Below are 24,290 nucleotides of genomic sequence, written 5' to 3'. Positions count from 1 at the left end.
ATAGGATCTTTATCAGTTTTGACAGTAACTAACTAATTCTTTTGTATTTAAACTGATGTTCATTGCTTCAATGAACGAGTCTATAAACTACTCAATTTATTTTTCATCCTACCTTGCTTTTATTAGGCCATTGGTATCGGTTTAAATAATTATTTTTGTTTATTTGACTTCCTGGACAATGACATAGAAAGTTCATTCACTTCAAATCATTAACTTAAAAGTTGGTTACCTTAAAAACATCTTATACGCTACATGCAGTCGTTCCTTGCTTTGGATTCTATTGTATAATCTCTTCTAAGCGTTACTGGTATAAAAATCAAAATCTTGTCCCATAGCATTATTGAGAAACATCAAAAACATACAAAAAAAATGCTCCCTGCCAGGATCGAACTGGCGACCTTCAGATTATGAGACTGACGCTCTACCGACTGAGCCAAGGAAGCTAGTTGTTGTAACAATTAAGTAAAATTTATATATTCACATATTTTTTTACACATATGGACCGGACTTTTCGATATTTTTGCTTAGATCGAGTCGCACTTGTTCTTTTCCGCCGGGTTTTTATTGATAAAATGACTCGATTTATTATCGATTTGTCATTTACTTCTGCCTGCTTAGTTACTCATATAAGAGTTTTGAACATTATGCGACCTTAAAAATACGTAGCTTTCTATATTATACAATTCACCTTCAGAGAAAAACGATGTATCTTTCTTTCTAGTCAAATCTAATCTAAAGATATATGAATAGGGTCGAGAAAATTATGTCATTAACTTTATTTGACTTTGTTCAATGGGAAGTTATGTAACTTAATTCTTCTATTTGAGAGTCTACTAGGTTGCTTAAAGAAGCATAGTTTCCTGAAAGAGTTTAGACGACTACATTCAAGTCATTCTAAACTAATTGCAAAAAAAAAACAGCTAAGTATTTTGTTGTGTAGCTGTATAAAAAAAACACCTATTTGTCAATGTAGCCCCTTTGTAACTCTATTTATTCAGAGTCTAATTACTGTTTTAGCAGTAACATTGATATTTAGTATAAATGGAAGAGTACTTTTTTTATAAGTAGATGTCATTGACGTTACAACTAGAAGAATTTGAATAACTCTCATTGAATTCATAATCAAGTATCAAAACATTTCTTTATTTTCGACAGGCCATACCAACTCATTTTGAGATTGTTATTAAAGATACGCCAATTGTTTAATTAATCGCCAGCAAAACAGCTTTGTGGCAATATGCACAAACCACTAAGAGAAAAAAACTTTCTAAAAATACAAACCATATGCCCCTTTAAAATAGATAGCATTATCAATTAATGTTATTAATATTCTTCTATCACTATATTTTTTGGGTTTTTATTTACAAAACAAAAATGTCCGCTAATAGCTGAGCGCCAAAGACTTGGCTTTATTTGTTTGCGGTTACACGATAAATTCCTGAACGTATGTATTGATGAATCAACGCAATATCGAGAAATAAAGTATATCAGATCATTCAAATAAAAGTGATGTAAAACTCACATCATTGTAACAGAAAAAAAAAGCTTATTTATTTCATTCATTAAAATTCAAACTCAAAATGACGATTTGCATTAGAGATCAAGAATAAATTAATGAATTAAGGCTTTATTAAAAATACATATAGTCATCTATGGGAATTTCTGTTGCTTCCATTTCGCTCTATCTTTTGGTGATAGCAAGGCCAAAGATATTGGAATATCGTCATCGTCTTCATCCTTGTCAAAATGTAATCTTTCTTTTACTCTTTCTTTATACTTGTCTGCTGCTGTTTGATAGTCCTTGTCCTTGTCAGGCCTTGCTTTGACATTGGGGTTTACATTCAAAACAGCAATTGGAACCAGATCGTTGTCATCCTCATCATCCTGATCAGAAAGTAAAGAAGATGGTCTGCTGACAGGTGACTGTAAGTAACCCAGAGGCACATCATCATCGTCCTCACTACTATCTTCTTCACGTCGTACGGGTGGCCAATGACGTGTTGTTTGTTTTGGCAATAAAGGTGGCGATTTCGTATGCTGTGGTGACAATTTGACTTTACGGGAAGAGGCACTTAATGATCTCGAACGAGTCATGTTTGTTGATTTAGTAGGTGTTTTTGGTACGGGCGGCAATGCTTCTGCAGTAGCTTGCTGAATTGAATCTTGTTGTAGTTTAGTTGCTTTCCTTAGATCATGCGCAGATGAAAATTTGCGTACAGAAGGTCTTGATGGTTCTACAGGTGAAGGCAATTGATGTTGGATAGGAATAGGTGGTACAGGTGGTAGAAATGTCTTGGTATTATTGTAAGTTGGAGACAAGAGAGGTAGAGAATCGGCCAGCGATGTTGAATCAGGGGAGTTGCCACATAGTTTGTTCAATGTCATCTCACGTTCTTCCAAGAGACGCATCGTGTTTGTGGAAGGATCTCTTCCTACTGATTTGGATCTTTGTCTTCTCTGTTGTGGCTGATGAAAATGTGGTGGTGGGTATTGCGGAGAGAACAATGGGTTCTTATAAATAGGTGTCTGTTTCATCTGTGGTGGAGAATAAGGATCGTTCAAGCGTTGTTGTATTGAATTGAATGGCATGGTCGAAGAAGCAATACCAGATCCAAGTGGTTGTGATTTTGAAGGCATAGGAACAATTATGTCATTATCTTCTTTACCTTTACGGAATAAACCAAACAACGGTTTTGGCTTTTTGTTTCTTTTCATAGAAATAGAAGAAGTAGGAGTAGGTTGTGACATATTCATTTTTTCAAGTAGGAAAGAAAGAAAAGAATAGTTTTTTTTTGAGTTTATTTAAATAATAAATTAGAGTCACACAATAACTGGTACGTGTGCTCACACCAAGAAGACTTGATGTTCCCCCCAAAATAATTGCGCTTCTCCTTACCACTGTGTAGCACGTGTCGAAACTTCTTTAGACAATAAAAAATTTGTCGTTGCTTCATCATGATATACTTTTTTGATGAAATAATAAAGCAAAAATTGTCAAATGAGCAATCTTCTTTGTCAAAAACGGTATAGTTTAAATTGCATATTATGTTCGGAATTGAAATCGCCTTATAAAGGTTCGTCTTTATTTGTCAGCTACTATTTGAAAAAAAAGAGGCTTTTTGCTTTGTACATTATCAAGTAGCACATATTTTATAATACTTTAGGACTTGGATTCATAGGACAACATTTTTGTTTCACAGAAAAGAAACCCAAGAAAGTTCATTGTAAATGTTCATACTGACAGATCAAATATTCTTTTTATGTCATTTATTTTATTTTTAAATTCAAAAGACAAAGTCAAGATTCCCTTGGCTTTATCACAGTTCATGTGTGTTACTTATTCAACAAGTAAGTCGAGTCTGCTGTCAATTATATATTTGTTGACATTGTTTGTTGCCTGCATTCAGCGCCATCTGAATCGGTACTTTTCAGATGTAAGCGCTTTCTACAACTTTATTTTGATGTGGGACAAATAGAAAGAGCCTTGTTCAAAAAAAAAATTCATGTGTGATACGCTAAAGAGTAAATGAGAATCACTATGCTGTTTGACAGTTTCCTAATCGAAAAAGACTTCTCCTTCGCCCCACTCAAGGAGGCCACCATAATATCGACGCTTATGGTAAGCCAGGCACAACAGCAATGTGTCAGGGGCCGTGATTGGGTATGCAAATATCATCATCATCATTTTTTTTCAATATCCTAAAATTGGTATAAAGTGACATGCAATACCACGAGTGTACACTACACAATCTTTATACCAGCCATTATTGTAAAATAATAATTAACACTGACACTATAATATCTGTTTCTCCTTTTCCCTTTATTTCTTCTTTATTTTTCTTTTTCTTTTTCTTTTTCTTTTATACTTATGGGGAACACTTCGCTTCCTTATGAAATAGTTCATTGCTCTAGTTGGGATGAGGACTATAACCCAGAACAACTTGTGATCAGTAGTCCTGGGAATCAGTTAGAGCCTTTGCCTGTAAAGTGCAAAGGTTGGCAAACACCCAAGTAAATCCATTTTAAATAATAATAATAAAAAGTACTTAGTTTGTTGATAGGTGCCCGGATTATCCACAAGATTTGATTATTCATTTACTTTCAGGCGCCAGTCGTATCTCCAAAGTACAAATATTATCACACCATTTCAAGATTGCTACAAAGATTGATGTCTATATTGGCGTCCTTAAAGACCCACAAGACATTTTAGATGATATAGCACCTAATACACCACCTTTGAATGATGAAGATAATATGCTGATTGAATTTACGAGATTAGGGTAAACCAAGCTCAACCTAAAGAAGATATTAAGCAACCTTTATGATAGATATGTCTGTTTTGATAATAATGCGCGTGCACAGTTTCGAGCTCGCGAATTAAAGTCGATCAAAATCAATACTGATGGTGAATATGTGCGTCTTGTTATACGCAACTGCCATCGAAACAGATTGAATACATACAATCAAGTAAACAGACAGAGCCGATAGACGATAGTTTCTTATTTGCTTTATGTAGGTGGGTATATTGGCCCTTAATATTCTGGGTCAACCATTACATCTTTTGGATAAAAAAGAAATGGCGTCTTCTTCTCCTTCAAACAATATAGCCCAGGTAATCAAATATAGTTTAGTGCGCCTATTCATGCTGATCTTAGATACGCCATCCATTTGATGATAACAGTGTGCTCAGTTCATCTACACGAAGAACAAGTGTGTCCAGTAATCAAAGTCAAATGCATCGTTTGCCTACAAGTAGTCTGGCTGAAATGGAACTTCAGCGATGGACAGCTGCTTTACTTCAAGCTGAAGAAGAAGCTGTTCAAGGTACTACCGAGTTTCTTTTTTTAAAAATTTATCTTGCTGATCTAGTTTGTATTAGGTGAATCATACCAAATTGCAAAGACATATAAATACCTTGGTGATAAACTTGAACGGTTCACAAAAATATTGTCAGACCTTGAAATTGGAAAACGACATGCTGTTGAAACAAAAGATTATGACGAAGCAGAAAAGATCAAAGTAAGTCTTTATAGAGTAAACAGCTTTGTGTCTCATCAAAAATTAGGACGATATTAAAGAAATTAAACAAGCTGCTGAAGCTATGCTTAAACATGCCAATATTCATATCACAGATGATGGACAAGTGTTGTCATTGGAATCAAGTGAAGCTTTAGCAGCAATTCAAGAAGTGAATGTATGTAGACCATACTTGATTGTTTATTCGTTATACTAATATATATGTATAGGATTTTATTTCTGAACAAGTAGCTGAACAACAACAATATCACCAACAATCTTACATGGATCATCATGAAAGACAATCCCACCATGATTTTATGGGCGATACAGTTATTTGTTCAGAACCACCTGCTCCTCCAAAAGACAATGATCATTGGAACTTACACCTTATGCCTCGTCATGATCACTTTGATGAGCATGAAGAAATTCATATACCCGCTTCTTATAGTAGCAACACAATACCACAACCCACTATGATACCACCAGAACCAGCTAAACAAGACGAGGTCGATCCAGACACTATACCCGAACCCATCATGGACGAAGAACGTATCCCATATACCCTTCCCATTCATATCTTTGGCGAAGAGATTGTTGCCTGTGTGCTTAGTGTCAAGGCAAAATGCCGAGGACGAGGTCTTGGTCAGATTGAACAAAAGATTGAAGCCATACAACAATTAGCTCAAAACAACCAACTGGAAGAATTATCGTTCATGATTTACTTTGATGATCCTTACGAAGAAGAAGAGGTGCACGATATGGACAAAGTGACGCGCTCCATCTCACACTTTGTCAATGCTACACTCATGATGATTCAAGAAGCCGTGATGGACTCAAGAGAACCCATTGTTTCTCTAGCCATCACAACATGGCATCAGCTAAACGATGTCTGTAAAGAAACTAATATGGAACCCAAATACATTATTGAATGGACAGAGCGTGCCTTTTCAGGTCTTTTGAAGCGAACGGGTGATACCAATATCAAGATTAAACAGGCTGCCACTGTGCTTGTGCTGGAATTAGTACATGATTATGCTAAACCGCCTTATGCATTAATGCCATTGTTTATCTGTAAACCTGAAAGAATGATTCATAACCACAAAGAAGCCAAGTGTCGTGTCGAATTGGTTGAGGCTACCATTGCCAAGTTTGGTGTGATTGATACCAAAAAGAAGAAATCCTCACATGTGCGTGTGTCATTACAAGATGCAATGGATTTTGTTGTTGCTTATCTGAACCACAACCATGAAGATGTCAGACAGGCAGCCATCAAACTAGTGGTCTCTATTTCTGATCAAGTAGGTTTCCAACTCGTGAGTACCTTCATTGACGAAACCTTGCGATTGTCTTTGGCTGAAGTAAGTATTCGAATGATAAAATCGCATTTATCTCAAACGTATATGTTCATAGACTCTCAAGAAATTGGTGGCTAATGATGATTTCTTTAACACTGCCCCCAAAGCAGCAACCAACATAGCTGAGAAACAAAGAAAGACCAAATCACCTAAAGAAAGCAACAACAAAAATGCATTGTCTGAATTACGTGCATTGACAGTAGTTAAACCTGAAAAGAAAACAACCACAACGACTTCTCGACCTCCTCTTAAAAAGACAACTACCACAACCACAGCAAAATCAACCGCTGAAAAGAAAACAACGCGTTCTGCTACAGCTACACCTACAACCAGAAAAACAAAGATGCCTAGCAGTAAATCAACGGTCAGTCAAAAGAAAACAACACCCACTGAGCCTAGTAAGAGTATGAAGCCAGCTACAAAAGAAAAAGAACAAACTACTGCTAAATCAGCAGAAGAAGAGAGCCCTGAGTTGAATGAGAACAGGTAAATGCATGAAACGATAGGTGTATATACTCACTTTTACTTATTAGTGTCTGTATCTTTTGTGATGAAGTTAATCCCTCGTTCAATGAAGATACACTCATCAAGCACTATTATCATTCATGTCCTGTCTTGACAAGCTGTCCAATGTGTCAAATTGTAAGTCCTTGTCACATTTAGCATAAAACTTATGCAGTATTTAGATTACTGAAATCTCAACACTAAACGAACATATGCTGGTTGACTGCGAAAGAAGACATTTAATTAAAGAATGTTCTCGATGTCATCAAGCAATTCCTGTGGAACAATGGCTCCAGCATACATTAAAACAAGTGTGTAATGGTAAGTCGATACTGCCTTGAGAAAGATAAAGTATTCACTTGAGTTCCTATAGAGGATCCAAATAAGGTGCATTGCTCACTTTGTATGACAAGTATTGAGCCACCAAACGATGCAGGTTGGAAAGCACATTTGATGACAGGTGATGGTTGTCCCAAGTTGGCAAAATCCCGTTCACCCAACAAGAAATCCCTTGGTCAACAACAAACTAAAAAGAAGACGACATTGACCAGAAGAGCATAGCAGGGGAAAATAAAATAAGGAAAGGGAATCTATTATCGTGAGCCATAGTCTTTTAAATATTTGATATAAAGTGCAATGAAAATGATACAAAAAATGTATATTCTAAACAAGAGTGAACTTGTAGTGGATTGAAAGCATTTTCTATGAAACCTCTAAACGAAAGAAAATAACAAGTTAGTGTATAGACTAAAAGTAAAAAGAACTTGCAGGTAGCCATAGATAGTCTGCGTCTGACAGGCCTTTTAATTCTTCTCGGCTGACTTTGTCTATTGTGATACAGCTGCATAAATTATAAAACATAAGGAAAACGATTCCTGCTGCCACAGTGATGAGCAAAGGAATTTTATACTTCTTTATCACTGATATTTAAGGGTTAATATGCTAGTCCAAGTAATGAATGCTTACTCCTCATCTTTTCATTAAGAATGTGTTGGTATCTTTTTATCCATAATGTTTGCTGTGTAGTATGATTAATCACTCTTTGTTTTCTAGAGTATGATTGGCGACATATCTTGCATTCTTTTGCTCTATTCAAACAAAGCAAGTGACAGAAGCTATAGTCGTCTCTATAAGGAGAATAAGTATGTATTATTTATCACTTATGCTCCATTACTCTGCATTACAATCGCACTTGATCAACACCCATTCACCATAAGCTTCGTATTCGTGACATATGCGACATTGGTACTATAGCTAGTTAAGCAAAAATCTCAAGTTTTTTTTTTCACTTACCTTAATAAAAGGTTCCGGCTGTTCTTCAGTGAAAGCATTTTGACGCTTGAGTTTTGGCATAATGATAAAATTGAAGATACAGGAAAATTGATTTGTTCAGGCACGATGGATAAAAAAAAGAAAGAATGAGATGCCTGTGACTTTGTTCATTACTAACATCATATGATAATTAGCAGCACAAAAGATGAAGTATGGTATTCTTTTTCTTTCTTTTCTTTATCGTAGCAATGGGGACTAAGTTTTCATTACTTGAGCCAAATCAAAACGATACTGCAAGTGATTTATATGTCAAGGAAAGCACGGCAAAAGGGCTTCAAGTAATAGGAGCATTGAGTACATCCATTATTTGTTCTCCTGTAATTGTGATAGCATTGCCGTTTATCGGTGCTTATGAATTTGGCACTGCGCTTGAGCATGAATTATTGACTGGACATAAAATCGCAGATGGAGCATTGGGTGTCTTGTTTGGCATCACATTATCACCCTTGGGTCCTTTTTATTACTTTCTATTGTCAATGCAAAAGATATTTTCAACGACGCATCAATTCAGTTACCTACAATCCATATCAGCATCTGAGCTATTACTAAAAGCTCAAGAGCAATTTGGATTGAATACTGAGCACTATAATGTCGTTCTTACAGGTTGTTCTGGCACAGGAAAAGTAAGTAATTGACTAAAAATAGAAAACAAAAAGGTAAACTGAATTCATATTAGTCATCTGTTCTTAATGGCTTGCTGGGATACAAGGAAAATCATATGAAAGCAGCTGCTGTTGGTGAAATAGAAACCACATTAGAACCAAAAAAGTATCAACATCCTTCTCTGCCTGCTTTATACCTTTGGGACATGCCGGGTGTGGGTACACTCAGAAACCCATCTAAATCTTATTTTGAAGACTATTGCTTGAATGCATTTGATGCCATTCTGATTGTGTTTGATGATCGTTTTATGGCAAGTGATGTAGATATCGCAAGAAAAGCCAGAAGGCATGACATACCAGTGTTCTTTATTAGAAACAAAGCAGATATTGTACGTATTGATATCGAATATTTTAGTCTTACTTGTTTCTATAGTCAATAGAAAGAAAGATGCAGAGAATGAACAACAAGAGTAAGAAACCTATTGACTTATGGGCTAGTGCAGTGTCTCAATTGATTATACAAGTAAGAACACGTTTGGCTAAATTATTATATCTAAAGTAAGATAGATAAGAGGCACAGTTTATAGAGATATGCAAAATTTGGGACTGGATATTCACCAGCTATATATCGTCTCGGCACATACACTTACAGACCTTGTCTTAATCTTGAAAGATCAAAGACAAACTAATCATCATAAACAAACCATTATTCATGAAAAAGTTTTGATTACTAATCTACTAGAAACAATTGCAGCTTCAAAGCAGCACAACTAGCTCTCATTACCATATTGAACAAGATGCATAAGTGATAACCCCCTTTACTTCCAGAAAAGATCAGTGCCTCAATACAATAAAAACAGAAAAATCGAGCGCTTTTTCTTCTCCTTTCGTCTTTTTTTCCTCGATCAATATGGGAATTAACTTATAGTATCACTTTGAACTTTGAAAGAGATATCAAATAATACCATATTCATGTCAATAGCTCTTGATTGAATCTTTTTTACGTTTTTCTCGAAAATGCCCAGGCTATAGACTTCAATCGAATGGATATTGAGCAGTTCACTGCCACAAAAATTAACTTACGCAAAAATGAGCACTCTAAATACATACAAACAATGCTTACTAACATCCATGGTACCTTTGGGATTGACTTAAACCAAAAAAAAAAAAAAAAAAAAAAAAACATTGACTCCGTTTGAGCATCGCCTTCAAATCTGCATCTAAAGCTCTTGTACATTGTAATCAGTACAAAAGAGGTCCCTTTCAGTAGGTATTAACTAGTTAGTAGTTGCTTATTTTTGCACCATTCAATACATCATTTTCTTTGAGTAAGATCTGCTATTATACATGGCATTTCTGAGGCTAAAGAGAGCAACTCTAAGCGTAATTAACGATAGATGTCTTCCTTTGAGTACACAGGTTTCAGTGCAGCGTTAGATCTGAACAGCGCCAAACAAGCAAGACACTGAACAGACACAATTACACAGCTGGAAGTCACCACTCTTTCAACTCTTTAGGTCAATTGAACAAGAGTAGGCAGCTTCTTGAACAATATGAGCCTTACCTTGACAAGAGCGTAAAATAATGTTACGGGGCTTAGTCAATCAACTTGTTGTCTTGGTTACCGTAAAAAGTACTTGGGCAAGTGTTTTTTTTTCTTTTTTCTTTTTGCATTGCTTTCTTGTCAGGTGTGTCATAAATTTGCTTGTTACGCATCGAATATTACCAAGAAAGCTAGGGTTATGTCTAAGCTAGTAGCTTGAGCCTTCTGAAAGCTATAGAGTTGTAAATAAAAAAAGTGGTTAAGGGCTAAAAGCGATGGATGATAAATAAACTGCATCTGCTTTGATTCTACGTCTAACAGAAATATTGAATGTACTTTTTGAAGCTCAAGTTGAAGTATACTTATACTAGATCGATTATTTTCTGTATATAAAATGCAATCTCACGATAAGACATAGCATCAAAGAAAAAGACATTCATTTGTATTTAAAAAATACAAAGCAGCTTCCTTGTTGTTCAGACCTTTTTCTACGAAGAGACTTTACAAACAAAACATCAATGAAGCACTGTCGAATATACAGAAAATAAAATATCGACTTTGCCTGCTTTTTTATTGCTTTCAAAATGTGTTTCGACCGAGAGCAACAAAACTCATTAGAAAATCCCAGCCAAGGAAACAAATACTACACGATTCATCCTGCAAAGAAAAAGGAATACTTTATTTTTGCTCTTTAAAAAAGAAAAAAGACATTATATACAATAATAGAAGAGGAGTTCTTTTTCTTTAATCAGCACGCATCCTTAAACTAGCTTCAGAAGTGACTGCCTCAATAACATCCAAATCAAGTAATTGTCTAATACTGTATTGTAATGAAGCTTCATATGTGTATACGATGACTGTATCGTTGATGTGCATATATTGCCTTGCCAAAGCTGAAATACAATTACTTACACGAGCAATGTCTTTTCTTTCCTCCTCTGTGATGTCCTATGTATATAACTATCAGAGAATTGCTTGCACTATCAATATGCTTACATCATTGACACTAGAATAATGGACAGTAGGATCTGTATCATCTGTATTGACACCTTGGAACTTTTTATGGACCCAAATGTAGCCATTCAATCCGAGAATAACATCAACACCACAAGGCAAAGAATGGAATTGAGACTTACAGCGTTGGACAAGAACAGGAGGCACGCAGACAAAAGAGCCATTTCGTAACTTGCAAAACTTGAAGCCACGAGTATGAAGACCCATGGTGCCATCAGCATAAAATGCTTGGACTTCAGCCTGCACAATAATAAGGTTCTATGCTTACTTTACATCCATTTACATACCACAAGCATATCTCCTTCAGTGAAAAACTGTCTCATTTGAAGTTCATCTGCTTCATTTTTACGTCTCTAAAAAAAAAGAAAAAAAAAAAAGAATGTAAGCATGTTTTATGTATCTATAGTAGCCACACATACTTGAACACCACCAGGAAGACTGACTGAGCTCAACAAAAGATTAGCATCTTGTCTAGCATTAGCATCGACCTTCCAACGTCTCATAGCAACCTACATGACTGTCAATCGTGGATATTACTTTCTATCTCTTACTTCTGTAACACGACCCACTACAATATCACCAATTTCAGGCGTATAACGTGTCTTTAAGGGTCTAACGGATAGCAGTTTATTCACTCTTTCAACTGTACCAGCAACAGAGGAAACAACAACACCTTCTCCTTCGGTATAAGTACCATGACCTCTCATAAATTGTTGATCTGTAGTGACAGTTTCACCAGGATTTACCAAATGAATATTTTCATCATCTACATCCATACGGTTATTGTTGATTGCGCTAGCTACAGGTGATAATATCTTCAAATCCATATTGTAAGCCCAAAAGAAGAAAAAAAATAGTTCGCGAGAAAGCACACATGTATGATAGACATACAAGCCACAGCAAGCTTCAAACTCCTTTCTTGTTCCTGTAATTTATGCATAATATGATCAAAAAAGAAAAAAAAAAGAGATTCTGCTTTATTGAGTGCATCCATTGAAGTGATTTATGACAAAATGGTAGTTTAATTACCTTCATTTTATCTCTTTAATGGGTTTATGCTATCCATTTCGGAAAATGACATGTATTCCTTCAGTACTTAATGATTTGACATCATGACATTTGATTTAAGAGACATACTGTGTATGAGCAGAAAAAAAAAGAAGCAGAAATCACTATGAAGCATCAAGAACATGAATGGCTGCTAAAAGGTGTTTAAGAGCATTCCCTGTCATTCAATAACATCAAAAGCAAAATATCCAAATGAAATTATCTTTTTAATGAGCGAATAAGCATGCCTTCTTTTTACTTCAAAGCTATTTAATAGGAACTGTCGTGATTGAAGGATCCATTTTCTTTCTTTTTCTCTTTGGAGTTGCATGATTTGAAATCAAAGACATTGTGACCATTGTTTTCTCTAGTCACATTCTGTTTATAAAATTATTCTTGAATGACAGATCTGCTCTTTCTTACTAAAACACCATGAAGTTAGATGCTAAAGCTCTTCGCTACATGTCCCCCGAGGACTTTCGAGTTTTGACAGCTGTAAGCCGAAAACCAGAATTCAGTACTTGTTTTTTAACCGAGAATAGGTCGAAATGGGTTCCAAGAACCACGAAGTTGTGCCCATGACTCTTATTTCTCAAATTGCTCAGTTGAGACATGGTGGTGCTCATAAACTTGTAGGTGAACTCGCTAAACGTAAATTGATTGCTCGTGTTCAAAACATGACTTGTAAGTAGGATTGATCTATATATCCCATTTTGCTCTAATCATGTCTGTAGATGATGGTTATCGTTTGACCTATGGTGGCTATGATTATTTGGCTCTCAAGACATTCGCTAAGCGTGGCACTGTCTATTCAGTCGGCAATCAGATTGGTGTTGGTAAAGAATCCGATATTTATATTGTAGCCGATGAAGAAGACAACCAACATGTACTTAAGTTACAAAGACTCGGTCGTATGTCTTTCCGTACCATCAAATCCAAGCGTGACTATCTTCAAAAGCGTAAATCTGCTTCTTGGATGTACATGTCTCGATTGGCTGCTATGAAAGAGTATGCGTTTATGAAAGTTCTTTATGAAAATGGCTTTCCTGTACCTGAACCTATTGATCACAGTAGGCATTGTGTTGTAATGGGCTTAATTGATGCATTCCCTCTGTAAGTCAGCCTTTTTTTTTTTTTTTTTTTTTGTATATCACTAATATGTTTTAGTCGTCAAATTGAAGAGATTGGTAATCCAGGTAAACTTTACTCTGAATTGATGAGCTTGATTGTCAAATTGGCTCAATATGGCCTTATTCATGGTGATTTCAATGAATTCAACATTTTGATCAAGAGTGATGGTTCGCCCATCTTGATTGATTTCCCTCAAATGGTCTCTACATCCCATATGAATGCAGAATAGTAAAGTATATACAGCCCACAAGAAACAAGTGACTAACAGTCTATAGTTACTTTAATCGTGATGTAGAATGTATTCGTACTTTCTTCCGTCGTCGCTTCAACTATGAAAGTGCTTTATATCCTCGATTTACTCAAGATGTGAACAGAGAATTTAGTTTAGATGTTCAAGTAGCTGCTAGTGGTTTTAGTAAAAACATGCAAAAGGAATTAGAAGCATATCAAGAAGAAATCAAGAGTTTATCTGATAATGAAGAGAACGATGAATCAGAGGAAGAGGAGGAGGAGGAGAAAGAAGAAGAAGAGGAAGAAAACGAGCAAACAAAAGAAAATATACCCTCAGAGATGACAGAAGAAGAAAAAATGGAGGAGAAATTAAGAAACCTTCGTTTAGGTAATACTGAACCCCTTACAGACGAAGAGGAAGAGGAAGAAGAAAGTGAAGAGGAAAGCGATGAAGAAGAAGAAGAAGAAGAAGAAGTGGATGAGGAAACAGAAATGGCAAGACGTAGTGCCAAAGTTGAGAAATTGAACAATCGTGATTATAAAGCATACAGAGACACCACTACAAAAAAGACAAAGAAATCTACTGAAGAAGAACTCAAGAACAGAGTAGCTCGTTCACTTAAAAGTCAAGCCAATAAGCAAGCGGGTAAATCAGGTCGCCGAAATAATCTCAAGCATAGAGGCAACAGAAAAGACAAGGCAGAAATTCGTGGTGGTGGTAGTTTTGATTTTAAATAAACTTATCTTTACTGCCTGATTTGTAATCTATCCAGCCATTCTCTGAATGATTTGCCTTGAATGGTATAATCATGGCCAATTTGTTTGATTTTCTCTCTTTCTACAAGTGCTTCTTCTACTTGATGTATGTCTTTGTCGATAGATTCTGCTGTCTTTAGCTGAAGAGCAAGTTTCTCTTGTTGCTGTTGAATATAATCTTGTTCTTTTCCTTGAATATGCTCTCTCAATGCATCAACAGACTGTATAATATTGTCAATGGCATCATGATTCTCCGGTAATTGATATGGCAATGGAATATGATGTGCTTCTAATGATGCTGACCATTTCTTGATCAAACCTTCTAGTTTCTCTCTTACATCTGCATAAGTATCTAGTTTAGTTCTTTCAGACAAGTCTTGGACTGATTTGATCAAATGTTTGATATCACCAATGGCTTGTTGAGTAGACTATAGTAAGTGAGTTATAAGACATGACTGTGCTTGCTTACCAGGACGCAATAAGGATTGATAGCAAGTTTTATATCGAGCAGTGTAGGATTATGATCAGCAGAAGGGGGACGGGTTTGTGAATGAGCATCTTTAGCTAGTTTGAATAGTTGAAGATCAAGTAAAGATTTCTTCATCTTTTGAACATAGGTTTGATCTTGATCCTCTTTGGACTACACCCATTAGACCCTTAAATTTATTGTTGAATATATACAAACCTGAGTAAAATGATTCTTTAGTTCCTCACGGAATTGGTCGTTGGCACTTAAAAGGGACTGCACTTGAGTGTGTTTCGCTGCCTATGATAACATGAATAATGCAATTATATACCAGCTGCACTTGCCATTTTCTCGACTATAGTCTGAATACGTTCTTCTAGACTAGACAAATCCAAGTCTTGTTGCATTTTGTCCATTTCTTGATTTAGTGCTTCTATTTGTTCTTTATTGGATTCCAATTCTATTCTTGTCTGTATACTGGCTGCTTTCATTCTCAAGTTTTACTATACAGATAGTAAGTCACATGCTCTACTCAGCACAGTCTTACGTAAGCATGGATTGTATGGTATGATCTCGTTGTAATTCTCGAATACGCTTAATCAATTCCATCTCTGCTGCACTGGTCTCTGATTCTAATTGCTTTATTCTGTTGCTTAATTTTTTGATTTGGCTTTTTTTGTCTGTCAATAGATTGTCTACTGAGCTGTTTGGATCTCGAATAGGCTCTGTTTGGTCTACTTCCTTCAACAATGGCTCTAGAATCTGATTGTATTGTTGCATATCGTATTTATTTGGCAATCGTTGAATCATACTCTGGATTTGAGCCACATCGGCTGAAGAAATTGGCCTTTTAAAAATGAGTTGTTGTTGAATACACAGCTGTAGTTTGTTGCATATCTTGTCTGCTGTGACAGTCAGTAATTGAGATAGATCGCGTTTTGAGTCTGTTTGTGGTTTAGATACTTGATAGTGCTGAGCAAGTTGTTTAAACCGGGCTTCTTTTAGTTGTAAATCGCGAATAGATCTACGTTTATTATCAATCTGCTGTTTAACGTGTGCCATCTGTTGTTCTATAATACAATAAGCAAAAAAAGAAGAAAGAAAGAAAGCAACTCTTTATTTATAGTAAAATATACCAAGTTGGGTGGTATTCAATAGTAACTGTTCATTTCTTGCTTTACATGCTTGATACTTTTGTTGTTGATCCATATTAGTTACAGAGAGAAAAAAAAGTTTTTTTTTTTTTATTCCGCTTTTTTCCAATTTCCCCATTCTTCAAGTGTTTCTTCATCAATATAATCATATCTTAGTATAAAGCCATCTTCACCTGCAGCAACAATTTGTCTAACAAGAGTATATGAGAGTCATGAATACAAATATGTACAACTTACCGGCAATCGCGTGAAAATGCACAACATCGCACTGCTTTTGTTGCTCTACGATGTCCTAATTCTGTGACTAATTTGCCATTGTCTAAATTATAAATGTAGATTGTCCCATGACTTGATCCTACGCAAAAGAACTTTTCATCAAAACTCACATCAAACCGAGAAAAATTCTCGCCTGATCGAATTCTAAATGATTTGATGCTCTTTTCTCCTTCTAATTCCCAGTATTCCATCTTGCCATTGGTAGATTTAGACAAGACATGACCACCCACAAATCGTATACAGTCAATGTAGCTATCGCCATGCAATTTCTTGAGTAAACGGGAATGTCTTTTTTCAACGACAATAGGTTCATCGTCCATCATGTTCATGGAAGAAGGGATATTCCATAAGCGAAGATCACCTCGAGAACCACCCGAGATTAATTTGGTGCCTGAATAATCAAAACACTAGAGTACAGAATAAATTTTGATTGCTTTAGATAGTAAGCAATACTTACTGCTACAGTAGCATCTGCTTCAAACACAACAAGACACTGTCCACTATGTATATCCCATAATCTCATGGTACCATCTTTTGATGTAGATAGAATCATATTGTCATTATGAGGATGTGATTGTAAATCATAAATCGTTTCTATACTCATAAGTCATCTATTTTCTATTTGTGTACGTACTTTTATGTCCTTGCAAAGCCATGATTTCTTCTGAATTAGCTAAACTAATGATATGCACAAGTCCGTCTCCTCCTGCTGTAGCTAATAACACATCACCATCTCTATATGACCAGCAAAATGTCTCTAGTTGATGCTTATGAACTAATGATTCATCTTCAGGTGTAATGTCAAAGTTAGACATGATATCCAAATGATCGCCACAATGTTCATTATCATACACACTCAACTACAAACAGTCATAAGAAAACAATTCACGATACATCTCTATTTACCTCACAACCACCCACAGTTCCCAACACATTACTGGTATCTGCACTATCACGTTGAACAACACCTCTTTTATCAAATGCCTTATGGTGCTCTAAGCTGCCAGGTGCTTCAGAGTGCTTGTTGTTGAAGAAAAAGCCAAGTTGGCTAATATTATAACCATGATTTTCCTTGACAATTCTTCTTAGTCTCATATTTTTAAACATATCTTCAAGGCGTTCATTACGAGATGCATTGCCCTTTTCAGCCGAGTTATCTATTTCCATATCTATTGTCATTATAAAAGAGAGGGAGAAAGAAGAAAAAATCGCGTCTAAAAAAATCGCGTATCCGAAAAAAATCAAAAAAGGAGTTTCTGTGACTGGGATCATCACCAAAGACAAGTAGAAAGAACCATCATTTGTTTGAAAAAGCAAAGGAATTGCAAAGGCACTTGATTCTTTACAAACAAAATCTGTGTTTCTATCTCCAACGCAACTTTGTCACTTTGAAATCTCTTTCAGGCAAATCTTTAACATGGCTTAATATTACCGTTGAGTATCGCAAGGCTCTTTGTTTTTAGGGCAGAAAAGAAGCTGTTGAACGTTTTCAAGTACGAATCTTTTGAATTCAGCATGAAAAACAACTTTTCCTCACTCTTAGTTTTGGGATTTTTTCATTGTGATGAGATGCAAACAGGAGAACAGTCTCAATCTGAAATTAAAATGGACCAGTCCTCTTTTCGTTTTTTTTCCCTTTTCTCTTTCCTTCTATCGATATACGCAATATGGATTACGGTAAGCTGTAGAAGACATATATATATATATATATATATATACAAAAAGGAGAATGCTGACATATAGTCTATAGAACTCGAGAATAACCGGACAGAAGAAGAACAAGAAAAGCTCATTAATGAAGAGTATAAAATGTGGAAAAAGAACTCGCCTTTTCTATATGACCTTGTCATTACACACGCGCTTGAATGGCCTAGTTTAACGTGTCAGTGGTTTCCTGACGTAGAAGAGTGAGTCGGATTTGAGCGTGTTCAATAACTAATAGATATAGAGTTCCCGATAAAAACTACAAGATGCAGCGTCTATTGTTAGGTACACACACCAATGATGATGAACCCAACTATTTGCAGATTGCTTCTGTCAGACTTCCTAAAGAATACAAGTCTGAAGACGCAGTGATGGAAGAAGCACAAGGTAAAAGTGACGCGTCTATGAGTTAGGTCATCAACAATTTCTGGCTTAGATGAAACGTATATCAAAATCACGCAAAAGATACTTCATGACGGTGAAGTGAATCGTGCTCGTTATCAGGTTCATAACCCCGATATGATTGCTACTAAATCAAGAACGGGTGATGTCTATGTATTTGACCGTACTAAATATGACCCTATGCCTAAAGAAAACGAGAGATTTAACCCTACTTTAAGATTAGTAGGCCACGATAAAGAAGGGTAAAGTGTGAATGGATTGTATGTATCGCTCATTCTTTATAAGTTATGGCCTAGCTTGGAGTCCTCATAAAGCAAAAGCTACACATTTGCTAAGTGCTGGTTTTGATAGTAAGATTTGCCAATGGGATATCAATGGTACAACAAAAGAAAATCGCGAATTAGAACCTGTGCGTACATACACAGCTCATGCAACTGGTGTTGAGGTAAAAATAAAATATAAAGAGTGGATTATGAGCTTACTAAAGATATAATTAGGATGTTGCATGGCATAATAAATTTGAATCCATATTTGCTTCTGTAGGTGATGATGCTCGACTTATGATGTGAGTATATCATACTATGTATCCATAAGCACTCATTCTCTTTATTAGTTGGGATGCAAGAAATGATGCCAATAAACCCATTCACAATATTCAGGCACATGAAGCTGAAGTCAATTGTGTTGCATTTTCCAATAATGAATGGATTCTTGCTACTGGTTCTGGTGATAAAGTAAGTCACAGATATAATGACTTATTTTCACTCATTGTCTAGACTGCTGCATTATGGGATTTGCGTAACCTGAAATCATCTTTACATAGCCTAAGAGCTCATCAATCAGAAATTCTTCAGTTATCTTGGTCACCTCATCATGATTCTGTCTTGGCTACAGCCAGTAGTGACCGAAGAATTCTTGTCTGGGACCTTGCTCGTATTGATGCTCCTCAACTGCCTGAAGAAGCAGAAGATGGTCCTCCCGAACTTTTGGTAATCATAATATCATAATATCAAATAAGCTCTAATTGACCTCTAGTTCATGCATGGTGGTCATACAAACAAAATTTCTGATTTTGGCTGGAATCCAGCTGAACCTTGGGTACTATCAAGCACTGCAGATGATAATATTGTTCAAGTTTGGCAAATGGCCAGTAATATCTATAACCCACCTAAACCTGAAGATACTCCAACTGCTCCTATTGAATCTAACCCAGTTGAAAATAATACATCGCCTACTCATACACAACCACAATCACCTCCACCTCCACCATCATCCTCTACTCCTCCACCACCTCCACTACCATCCACACAAGATGAAAAGATGGAAGGATAAAATTAAACAAGAAAATTTCTCTAGTCACGAAATTTTTCCCTTTCCTTTCTTTAAAGAATAAAGTGATCTACAAAAATTTTTGTTATCTATATATATATGCCTCTCTTTTTTTTTCTTTTTTTTTTTTACTACTACTACTATTACTACTACTGCTACTACTACTTCTTTACTTTGTCTTTTTATGTGCGATTTAAACTGGTGTCCTGTTTGTGATTCTGCTATTTCATGCGAATCTGTAAGTAAAAAAAAAAAAAAAAAAATACATTCTAATCTTCTGCAGGATTCCCTTTATTGTTCAATTGATTGCTACAGACAAGATGCCTCAGAGCATTTGGGTCATCAAATATTACCTCTGCTACCAAAGACACCCTCTGTGACCCTATTGAAACCAGAAAGCATGGACCATGTACCTGAACTAACAAGGTCCATATACACAAGTTCATCTATATCTATACAATCATTACAAAAGAAATTATTGTACTATGGCGAAGAAGAAGAAGAAGAAGAATGTTGTCTTTACTGTGAAAAACTAAAGAAGGAACAAGAAACACATAAGCCTAATCCTATACCCATTTTCTTGAAATAATAAATATCTTAAAAAAAAAAAGAAACTCTACTGACGCCTGTCATACGTGTGAACCCTGATAGAGGGACTTGCTATTTAGGGAACAAAATCTGACTGCAACAACTTCATGTTGCTTTTAAGGAATAAAGAAAAAACATGAACATCGTGTACCTTTTTAAAGAAATTTTGAACTCATATCCCCTTTCCCCCCTTTTTTTTAAAAAAAAAAGGGGGTATTCATTCTAATTGAGTATTTTCAAGTCATGCAGAAGATATTCTCCTATAGGCTATGGGGACTTGTTCTAAAGAATGTATATAGAGACAAAGAAAAGATGGGCGTTTGGAATAGGCAAAATAGGTTCAGTCAGAATGGGAAAGTAAAAAGTATTAACTGTTACACTAAATGCATATTAAAGTATGATCCAAGAAAATTAGACACTAATGAAAATCTTTAGTTGAAATCAGTCAATTGGCACTGTCAGCACTGCTTATTCAAGAATAATAGTTGCCCCCCTCTTCTCTCTTTCACTCCTACTTTTCTCCTTTTCTATAACAGCATTTTTTTTTTGTGGTTGTTGTTTTGATTCAAATCAGGTTATTTAATCCCCTTTTGTTCTTACCAAATAACATTCGCTCCTTTTTATCTAAGCGCACATATTAAGACACAACTTGCGAGTTGACTAAAGAAACCTTTTTCTTTATTAAATAATAATGGCGCACTTAAATAACAGCCTGACTTCATCTACGATCGATGATGTGGTGAATACGCTAAACACAGATTCATTTGATTATTTTGATGCCTACAACAACTATACCTTTTCTGTCTCAAGAAAAAAAGGATCGACATTTATTCAACCTTCCTTGAAACAAATGAATTCGGTCGAACTCAAAGTGGGTGTACTCTTACCTTTTCATCAAAATAACGACGAAAAGACTCGTATTATGACAAAGAGGTAACATCTATCTTGTGAGATGTGGGTATTCATGAATTTACTCCTAGTGGTATATCCGCTATACGTTTAGCTGTCGCAGAAATTAATGCACGAAACTTGATTCCTGGTGCTTACATCACATTAGTAGAAAAAGACTCTTATCCAAAAGCAGTGGAAGGACAAGCAGCCATCACACAAGCAGTATTCTCAGCCATCTCATTGATCCAAGAAGGCGTTGTAGGTGTGATTGGAGATATTTCTTCTTCATGGACTTCTTTATCAGCACTCATGACAAGTACCTTACAAATCCCTCAATGCTCATTTTCTGCTATTGCAAGTAAGAACAAATTTCAGTTTTTTTTAATTTATATAAACAAACAAACAACATAGCTTCATTATCCGATAAGTCCCAATTTGGCTATTTCTTCAGAACAGTACCTACCAACCTGTTGTATTCAGATGCTGCGATTCGTTTTATTATTAGTCAAGGCTGGCCTCAAGTGGGCATTTTGTATTCAGATGATGATTTTGGCCAACAATGTAAGTCTTTAAAAATAGAAAGGAGAAGAATTCACTATATGTATATATTTTTAGTGTCCGAGAATATTGTATTAAAAGCACGTTTAAACGGCATTCAAGTTAAATCATACCAATCCTTTTATGATAATGGTCCCCAAAGTGATATTCAAAAATCATTGGATACGTTCATGTCTACGGGTGCTCATATTATCTTGGTGGCTGCACAAGGAGATGCACAAACAGCTGTCATGACCGTGGCTGCTCATCGGGGCTACATGAATAACAACAATGTCTGGATCACCATGGATACAGACGCACATACATTATACTCAGCAGTCCAAGACTACAATTCAATTCTGGAGAAGCGAGCCAATCATATCAATGTGGTGCCGGAACAACAAAACATGACTCGGGCTCTCAAGTCTACCATAGATCCTGTAACATATGCAGCAAGAGCAGCGACTGATTTAAATCCTATTGATTATCATGCATCGTTTTCGGGTGGTATTTTCTTACTTGATATCCTCAAGAATTTAACGGGATATGATCCCTTTGACCAATTTATTGATAAATGGTCTCATTTAGATCCTACAATGTAAGCTTCTGTTTTCTTTTTTTACATTATGTTTGTATACTTATGTCTTGAATAGTTATCCTTTTAGTGGGAATACCAATTTAAGTAGTAATGAAGGACTTGCTTACTCTTGTATGATGGTCATGGCAAATGGGTTTCACCAAACTGTATATAATTCAACTTTACCTTACTCAAATCACACTTTTCTTTTAAACCAACTTGCATCAGGACAACTTGGTCAATACCTTACACCTTCTGCCTTTAATACTTCTTTTGTTGGCCCTGAAGGACCAATGCTGTTTGATCAAAATGGTGATGCAGCTTCAAGGTAACAAAACGAAAAAAAAAATTAGACTTCATAGCATTGTATAAACCAATTCTAGTAATTTCAAATTATCCAACATACAAAACGGTTCCCAAGTAGAAATTGGTCGTATTATTGCAGGCAATTTGAACTTGACATCTCTACCCATTTATTTTGATGGAACAACACGAGTATGTATAGCATATGTTTATTCTGCTTTTATGTACAGATGAATTTTGTTCTATTTAGCATAGGTGCCAACAGGCGTTCCTGACAGGGTCCTCTTGAATCCTGGATACAGGTCTCCTGTGACAATTACCTTATTAGCTATTGCTTCTTTGGGAACACTCATTGCTTGCCTTACTATGATCATTGTACTTGTGTTCAGAAGGCGGCCTGTTTTCAAAGTGTCGAGGTAATCTTCAGGTTATCATGTGGTTCATTACTAATGTATTCTGTAGTCCTCTATTTTGTGTTCTCGAATTGATAGGTTTTATATTGACCTATATGTCAGTGTTTTTCTTTGTGGGATATAGAACTAAACTGAGCTGCACGATGATTCCCATCACATTTCATTTAGGCTATTCGCTCATTTTAGGGTAAGCAAAAAGAAATACAAATTATATCATTTCACTCATCACAATTTAATGGTTCTATAGCAATTTGATTGCTAAAAATTATCGCATTTATCGTATATTCAACAATGTTTTTATTACTCGGACAGTTGTAACAGACGTTCAATTACTCAAAGTGTCTGGTTCTATTTTATCTATTACTGCAGTAAGTTTTGATAATATAAATGTCATTTTTTATTTTGATTAATTTATTGCTATTAGATTTGCCTGATTTCTTGGTTTTCAACAAGTACTGTATCTACTATCAATATCCCTGTCTCAAAAAGTGCATATTACACCGAATGTGCCTTTGATGGCACAAACCATACCGTTTTTGTCACTCTTTTGACTGTATTCGAATCGTTTCAGTTATTGTTTGCGGCTTTCCTTGCTTTCAAAACAAGACTTGTGGGTAGAAACTATTCTAGATACAGTGAATACAAACAAATCGGACTCTCAGTGTAGTAAGTGAATATCTCTAATTGAGCATGCATGCTAATATATGTATAGCAATATCTTTTTTTCGGTCCTGATTGGCTTTATTATTTTCTTTGTGCCAGCTACAGATTACTATACTCGACATTATTTGACAGCCACGATGATTGTATGGGCTACTACTTTCTCCTTATTGGCATTGTTTGTGCCTAAACTACACGCCTTCTTCTTCCCAGAAAAACTACCTAACAAACATGCAGGAAAAGTATCTGATTTGAGCGGAAGACAACGATACCGTCTCAACAACAACAGCAACAGTACCAATGCAATAGGCATTGAAGACCCAAATCAACAAACAACCTTTTCAACTCCTCAGTTTCGATTTGACGATAGAAGCCATGAACTGCTTAGTTTAAACTATATGGTCAATAGTTCCTCGTATCAATTGAATGACTCTAGAGTACGCCTTAACAATATAT

General features: G+C 35.7%; 10 protein-coding genes and 1 non-coding gene across 11 annotated transcripts; 6 read left to right on the top strand and 5 right to left on the bottom strand.

Annotated features, from left to right (window-relative positions):
* Positions 1 to 370: 370 nt before the first annotated feature.
* Positions 371 to 443, bottom strand: B0P05DRAFT_t35. The gene has a single exon. It is a non-coding gene; the product is annotated as a tRNA-Met (tRNA).
* A 1,101-nt stretch (positions 444 to 1,544) lies between these two features.
* On the bottom strand, positions 1,545 to 2,765 carry B0P05DRAFT_535183 (uncharacterized protein). Its single transcript, XM_051577410.1, has one exon. The coding sequence runs from the start codon at positions 2,752 to 2,754 to the stop codon at positions 1,651 to 1,653; it is 1,104 nt and encodes a 367-aa protein (XP_051436626.1). The 5' UTR covers positions 2,755 to 2,765; the 3' UTR covers positions 1,545 to 1,650.
* Positions 2,766 to 3,756: 991 nt separating this feature from the next.
* B0P05DRAFT_535181 (uncharacterized protein) lies at positions 3,757 to 7,591 on the top strand. Its single transcript, XM_051577409.1, has 12 exons — positions 3,757 to 4,011; positions 4,062 to 4,280; positions 4,329 to 4,467; positions 4,517 to 4,612; positions 4,656 to 4,824; positions 4,880 to 5,019; positions 5,066 to 5,194; positions 5,247 to 6,377; positions 6,430 to 6,860; positions 6,908 to 7,016; positions 7,061 to 7,199; positions 7,252 to 7,591. Exons 1-12 carry the CDS (start codon positions 3,869 to 3,871, stop codon positions 7,437 to 7,439), a joined length of 3,033 nt encoding a protein of 1,010 aa, XP_051436625.1. The 5' UTR covers positions 3,757 to 3,868; the 3' UTR covers positions 7,440 to 7,591.
* Positions 7,592 to 8,533: 942 nt separating this feature from the next.
* Positions 8,534 to 9,198, top strand: B0P05DRAFT_452830 (interferon-inducible GTPase-domain-containing protein; the record flags this gene model as incomplete). Its single annotated transcript, XM_051573902.1, has 2 exons — positions 8,534 to 8,833; positions 8,887 to 9,198. Coding segments are annotated over 2 exons (612 nt in total), but the record flags the coding sequence as incomplete, so codon positions are not given.
* Positions 9,199 to 11,010: 1,812 nt separating this feature from the next.
* Positions 11,011 to 12,211, bottom strand: B0P05DRAFT_535168 (exosome component 2-like protein). The gene is made up of 5 exons (XM_051577408.1): positions 11,921 to 12,211; positions 11,789 to 11,878; positions 11,657 to 11,722; positions 11,352 to 11,609; positions 11,011 to 11,303 (listed from the first exon to the last, which is right to left on the bottom strand). Exons 1-5 carry the CDS (start codon positions 12,194 to 12,196, stop codon positions 11,100 to 11,102), a joined length of 894 nt encoding a protein of 297 aa, XP_051436623.1. The 5' UTR covers positions 12,197 to 12,211; the 3' UTR covers positions 11,011 to 11,099.
* A 637-nt stretch (positions 12,212 to 12,848) lies between these two features.
* On the top strand, positions 12,849 to 14,516 carry B0P05DRAFT_466686 (RIO1 family-domain-containing protein; the record flags this gene model as incomplete). Its single annotated transcript, XM_051574350.1, has 5 exons — positions 12,849 to 12,911; positions 12,959 to 13,100; positions 13,151 to 13,529; positions 13,584 to 13,775; positions 13,823 to 14,516. The coding sequence occupies 5 exons, from the start codon at positions 12,849 to 12,851 to the stop codon at positions 14,514 to 14,516; spliced, it is 1,470 nt and encodes a 489-aa protein (XP_051436622.1).
* Positions 14,517 to 14,524: 8 nt separating this feature from the next.
* B0P05DRAFT_570299 (uncharacterized protein) lies at positions 14,525 to 16,062 on the bottom strand (the record flags this gene model as incomplete). The annotated part of the gene is made up of 5 exons (XM_051581302.1): positions 14,525 to 14,962; positions 15,004 to 15,174; positions 15,220 to 15,296; positions 15,332 to 15,492; positions 15,548 to 16,062. The coding sequence occupies 5 exons, from the start codon at positions 16,060 to 16,062 to the stop codon at positions 14,525 to 14,527; spliced, it is 1,362 nt and encodes a 453-aa protein (XP_051436621.1).
* A 610-nt stretch (positions 16,063 to 16,672) lies between these two features.
* Positions 16,673 to 17,525, bottom strand: B0P05DRAFT_448007 (WD40-repeat-containing domain protein; the record flags this gene model as incomplete). The annotated part of the gene is made up of 4 exons (XM_051573842.1): positions 16,673 to 16,837; positions 16,888 to 17,024; positions 17,065 to 17,290; positions 17,337 to 17,525. Coding segments are annotated over 4 exons (717 nt in total), but the record flags the coding sequence as incomplete, so codon positions are not given.
* A 511-nt stretch (positions 17,526 to 18,036) lies between these two features.
* Positions 18,037 to 19,957, top strand: B0P05DRAFT_535156 (WD40-repeat-containing domain protein). Its single transcript, XM_051577407.1, has 9 exons — positions 18,037 to 18,107; positions 18,181 to 18,337; positions 18,379 to 18,521; positions 18,571 to 18,778; positions 18,822 to 18,981; positions 19,034 to 19,101; positions 19,150 to 19,270; positions 19,313 to 19,525; positions 19,572 to 19,957. The coding sequence occupies exons 1-9, from the start codon at positions 18,098 to 18,100 to the stop codon at positions 19,866 to 19,868; spliced, it is 1,377 nt and encodes a 458-aa protein (XP_051436619.1). The 5' UTR covers positions 18,037 to 18,097; the 3' UTR covers positions 19,869 to 19,957.
* Positions 19,958 to 20,049: 92 nt separating this feature from the next.
* B0P05DRAFT_585631 (uncharacterized protein) lies at positions 20,050 to 20,454 on the top strand (the record flags this gene model as incomplete). The annotated part of the gene is made up of 2 exons (XM_051582460.1): positions 20,050 to 20,103; positions 20,149 to 20,454. The coding sequence occupies 2 exons, from the start codon at positions 20,050 to 20,052 to the stop codon at positions 20,452 to 20,454; spliced, it is 360 nt and encodes a 119-aa protein (XP_051436618.1).
* Positions 20,455 to 21,303: 849 nt separating this feature from the next.
* B0P05DRAFT_466499 (periplasmic binding protein-like I) lies at positions 21,304 to 22,483 on the top strand (the record flags this gene model as incomplete). The annotated part of the gene is made up of 4 exons (XM_051574340.1): positions 21,304 to 21,386; positions 21,434 to 21,702; positions 21,756 to 21,905; positions 21,960 to 22,483. The coding sequence occupies 4 exons, from the start codon at positions 21,304 to 21,306 to the stop codon at positions 22,481 to 22,483; spliced, it is 1,026 nt and encodes a 341-aa protein (XP_051436617.1).
* Between the last annotated feature and the right edge of the window lie 1,807 nt (positions 22,484 to 24,290).

Source organism: Gilbertella persicaria (genome assembly GCF_025201335.1).
Source record: "Gilbertella persicaria strain CBS 190.32 chromosome Unknown B0P05scaffold_12, whole genome shotgun sequence".
In the NCBI taxonomy this organism is placed as follows: domain Eukaryota; kingdom Fungi; phylum Mucoromycota; class Mucoromycetes; order Mucorales; family Choanephoraceae; genus Gilbertella; species Gilbertella persicaria.
The sequence above is the reverse complement of the archived record's forward strand: the minus strand, read 5'-3'. Positions and strand labels throughout refer to the sequence as shown.

Coding starts and splice junctions, on each gene's coding strand:
- B0P05DRAFT_535183 (XM_051577410.1), bottom strand. CDS start 2,754: ATGAATATGTCACAACCTACTCCTACTTCTTCTATTTCTATGAAAAGA.
- B0P05DRAFT_535181 (XM_051577409.1), top strand. CDS start 3,869: ATGGGGAACACTTCGCTTCCTTATGAAATAGTTCATTGCTCTAGTTGG. Junction 5,195..5,246: donor CAGCAATTCAAGAAGTGAAT/GTATGTAGACCA, acceptor ATATATGTATAG/GATTTTATTTCTGAACAAGT. Junction 6,378..6,429: donor TGCGATTGTCTTTGGCTGAA/GTAAGTATTCGA, acceptor ATATGTTCATAG/ACTCTCAAGAAATTGGTGGC.
- B0P05DRAFT_535168 (XM_051577408.1), bottom strand. CDS start 12,196: ATGGATTTGAAGATATTATCACCTGTAGCTAGCGCAATCAACAATAAC. Junction 11,723..11,788: donor GTCTTCCTGGTGGTGTTCAA/GTATGTGTGGCT, acceptor CTTTTTTTTTAG/AGACGTAAAAATGAAGCAGA. Junction 11,304..11,351: donor ATTATTCTAGTGTCAATGAT/GTAAGCATATTG, acceptor TTATATACATAG/GACATCACAGAGGAGGAAAG.
- B0P05DRAFT_535156 (XM_051577407.1), top strand. Junction 18,779..18,821: donor GTAGGCCACGATAAAGAAGG/GTAAAGTGTGAA, acceptor ATTCTTTATAAG/TTATGGCCTAGCTTGGAGTC. Junction 19,102..19,149: donor GATGATGCTCGACTTATGAT/GTGAGTATATCA, acceptor TCTCTTTATTAG/TTGGGATGCAAGAAATGATG.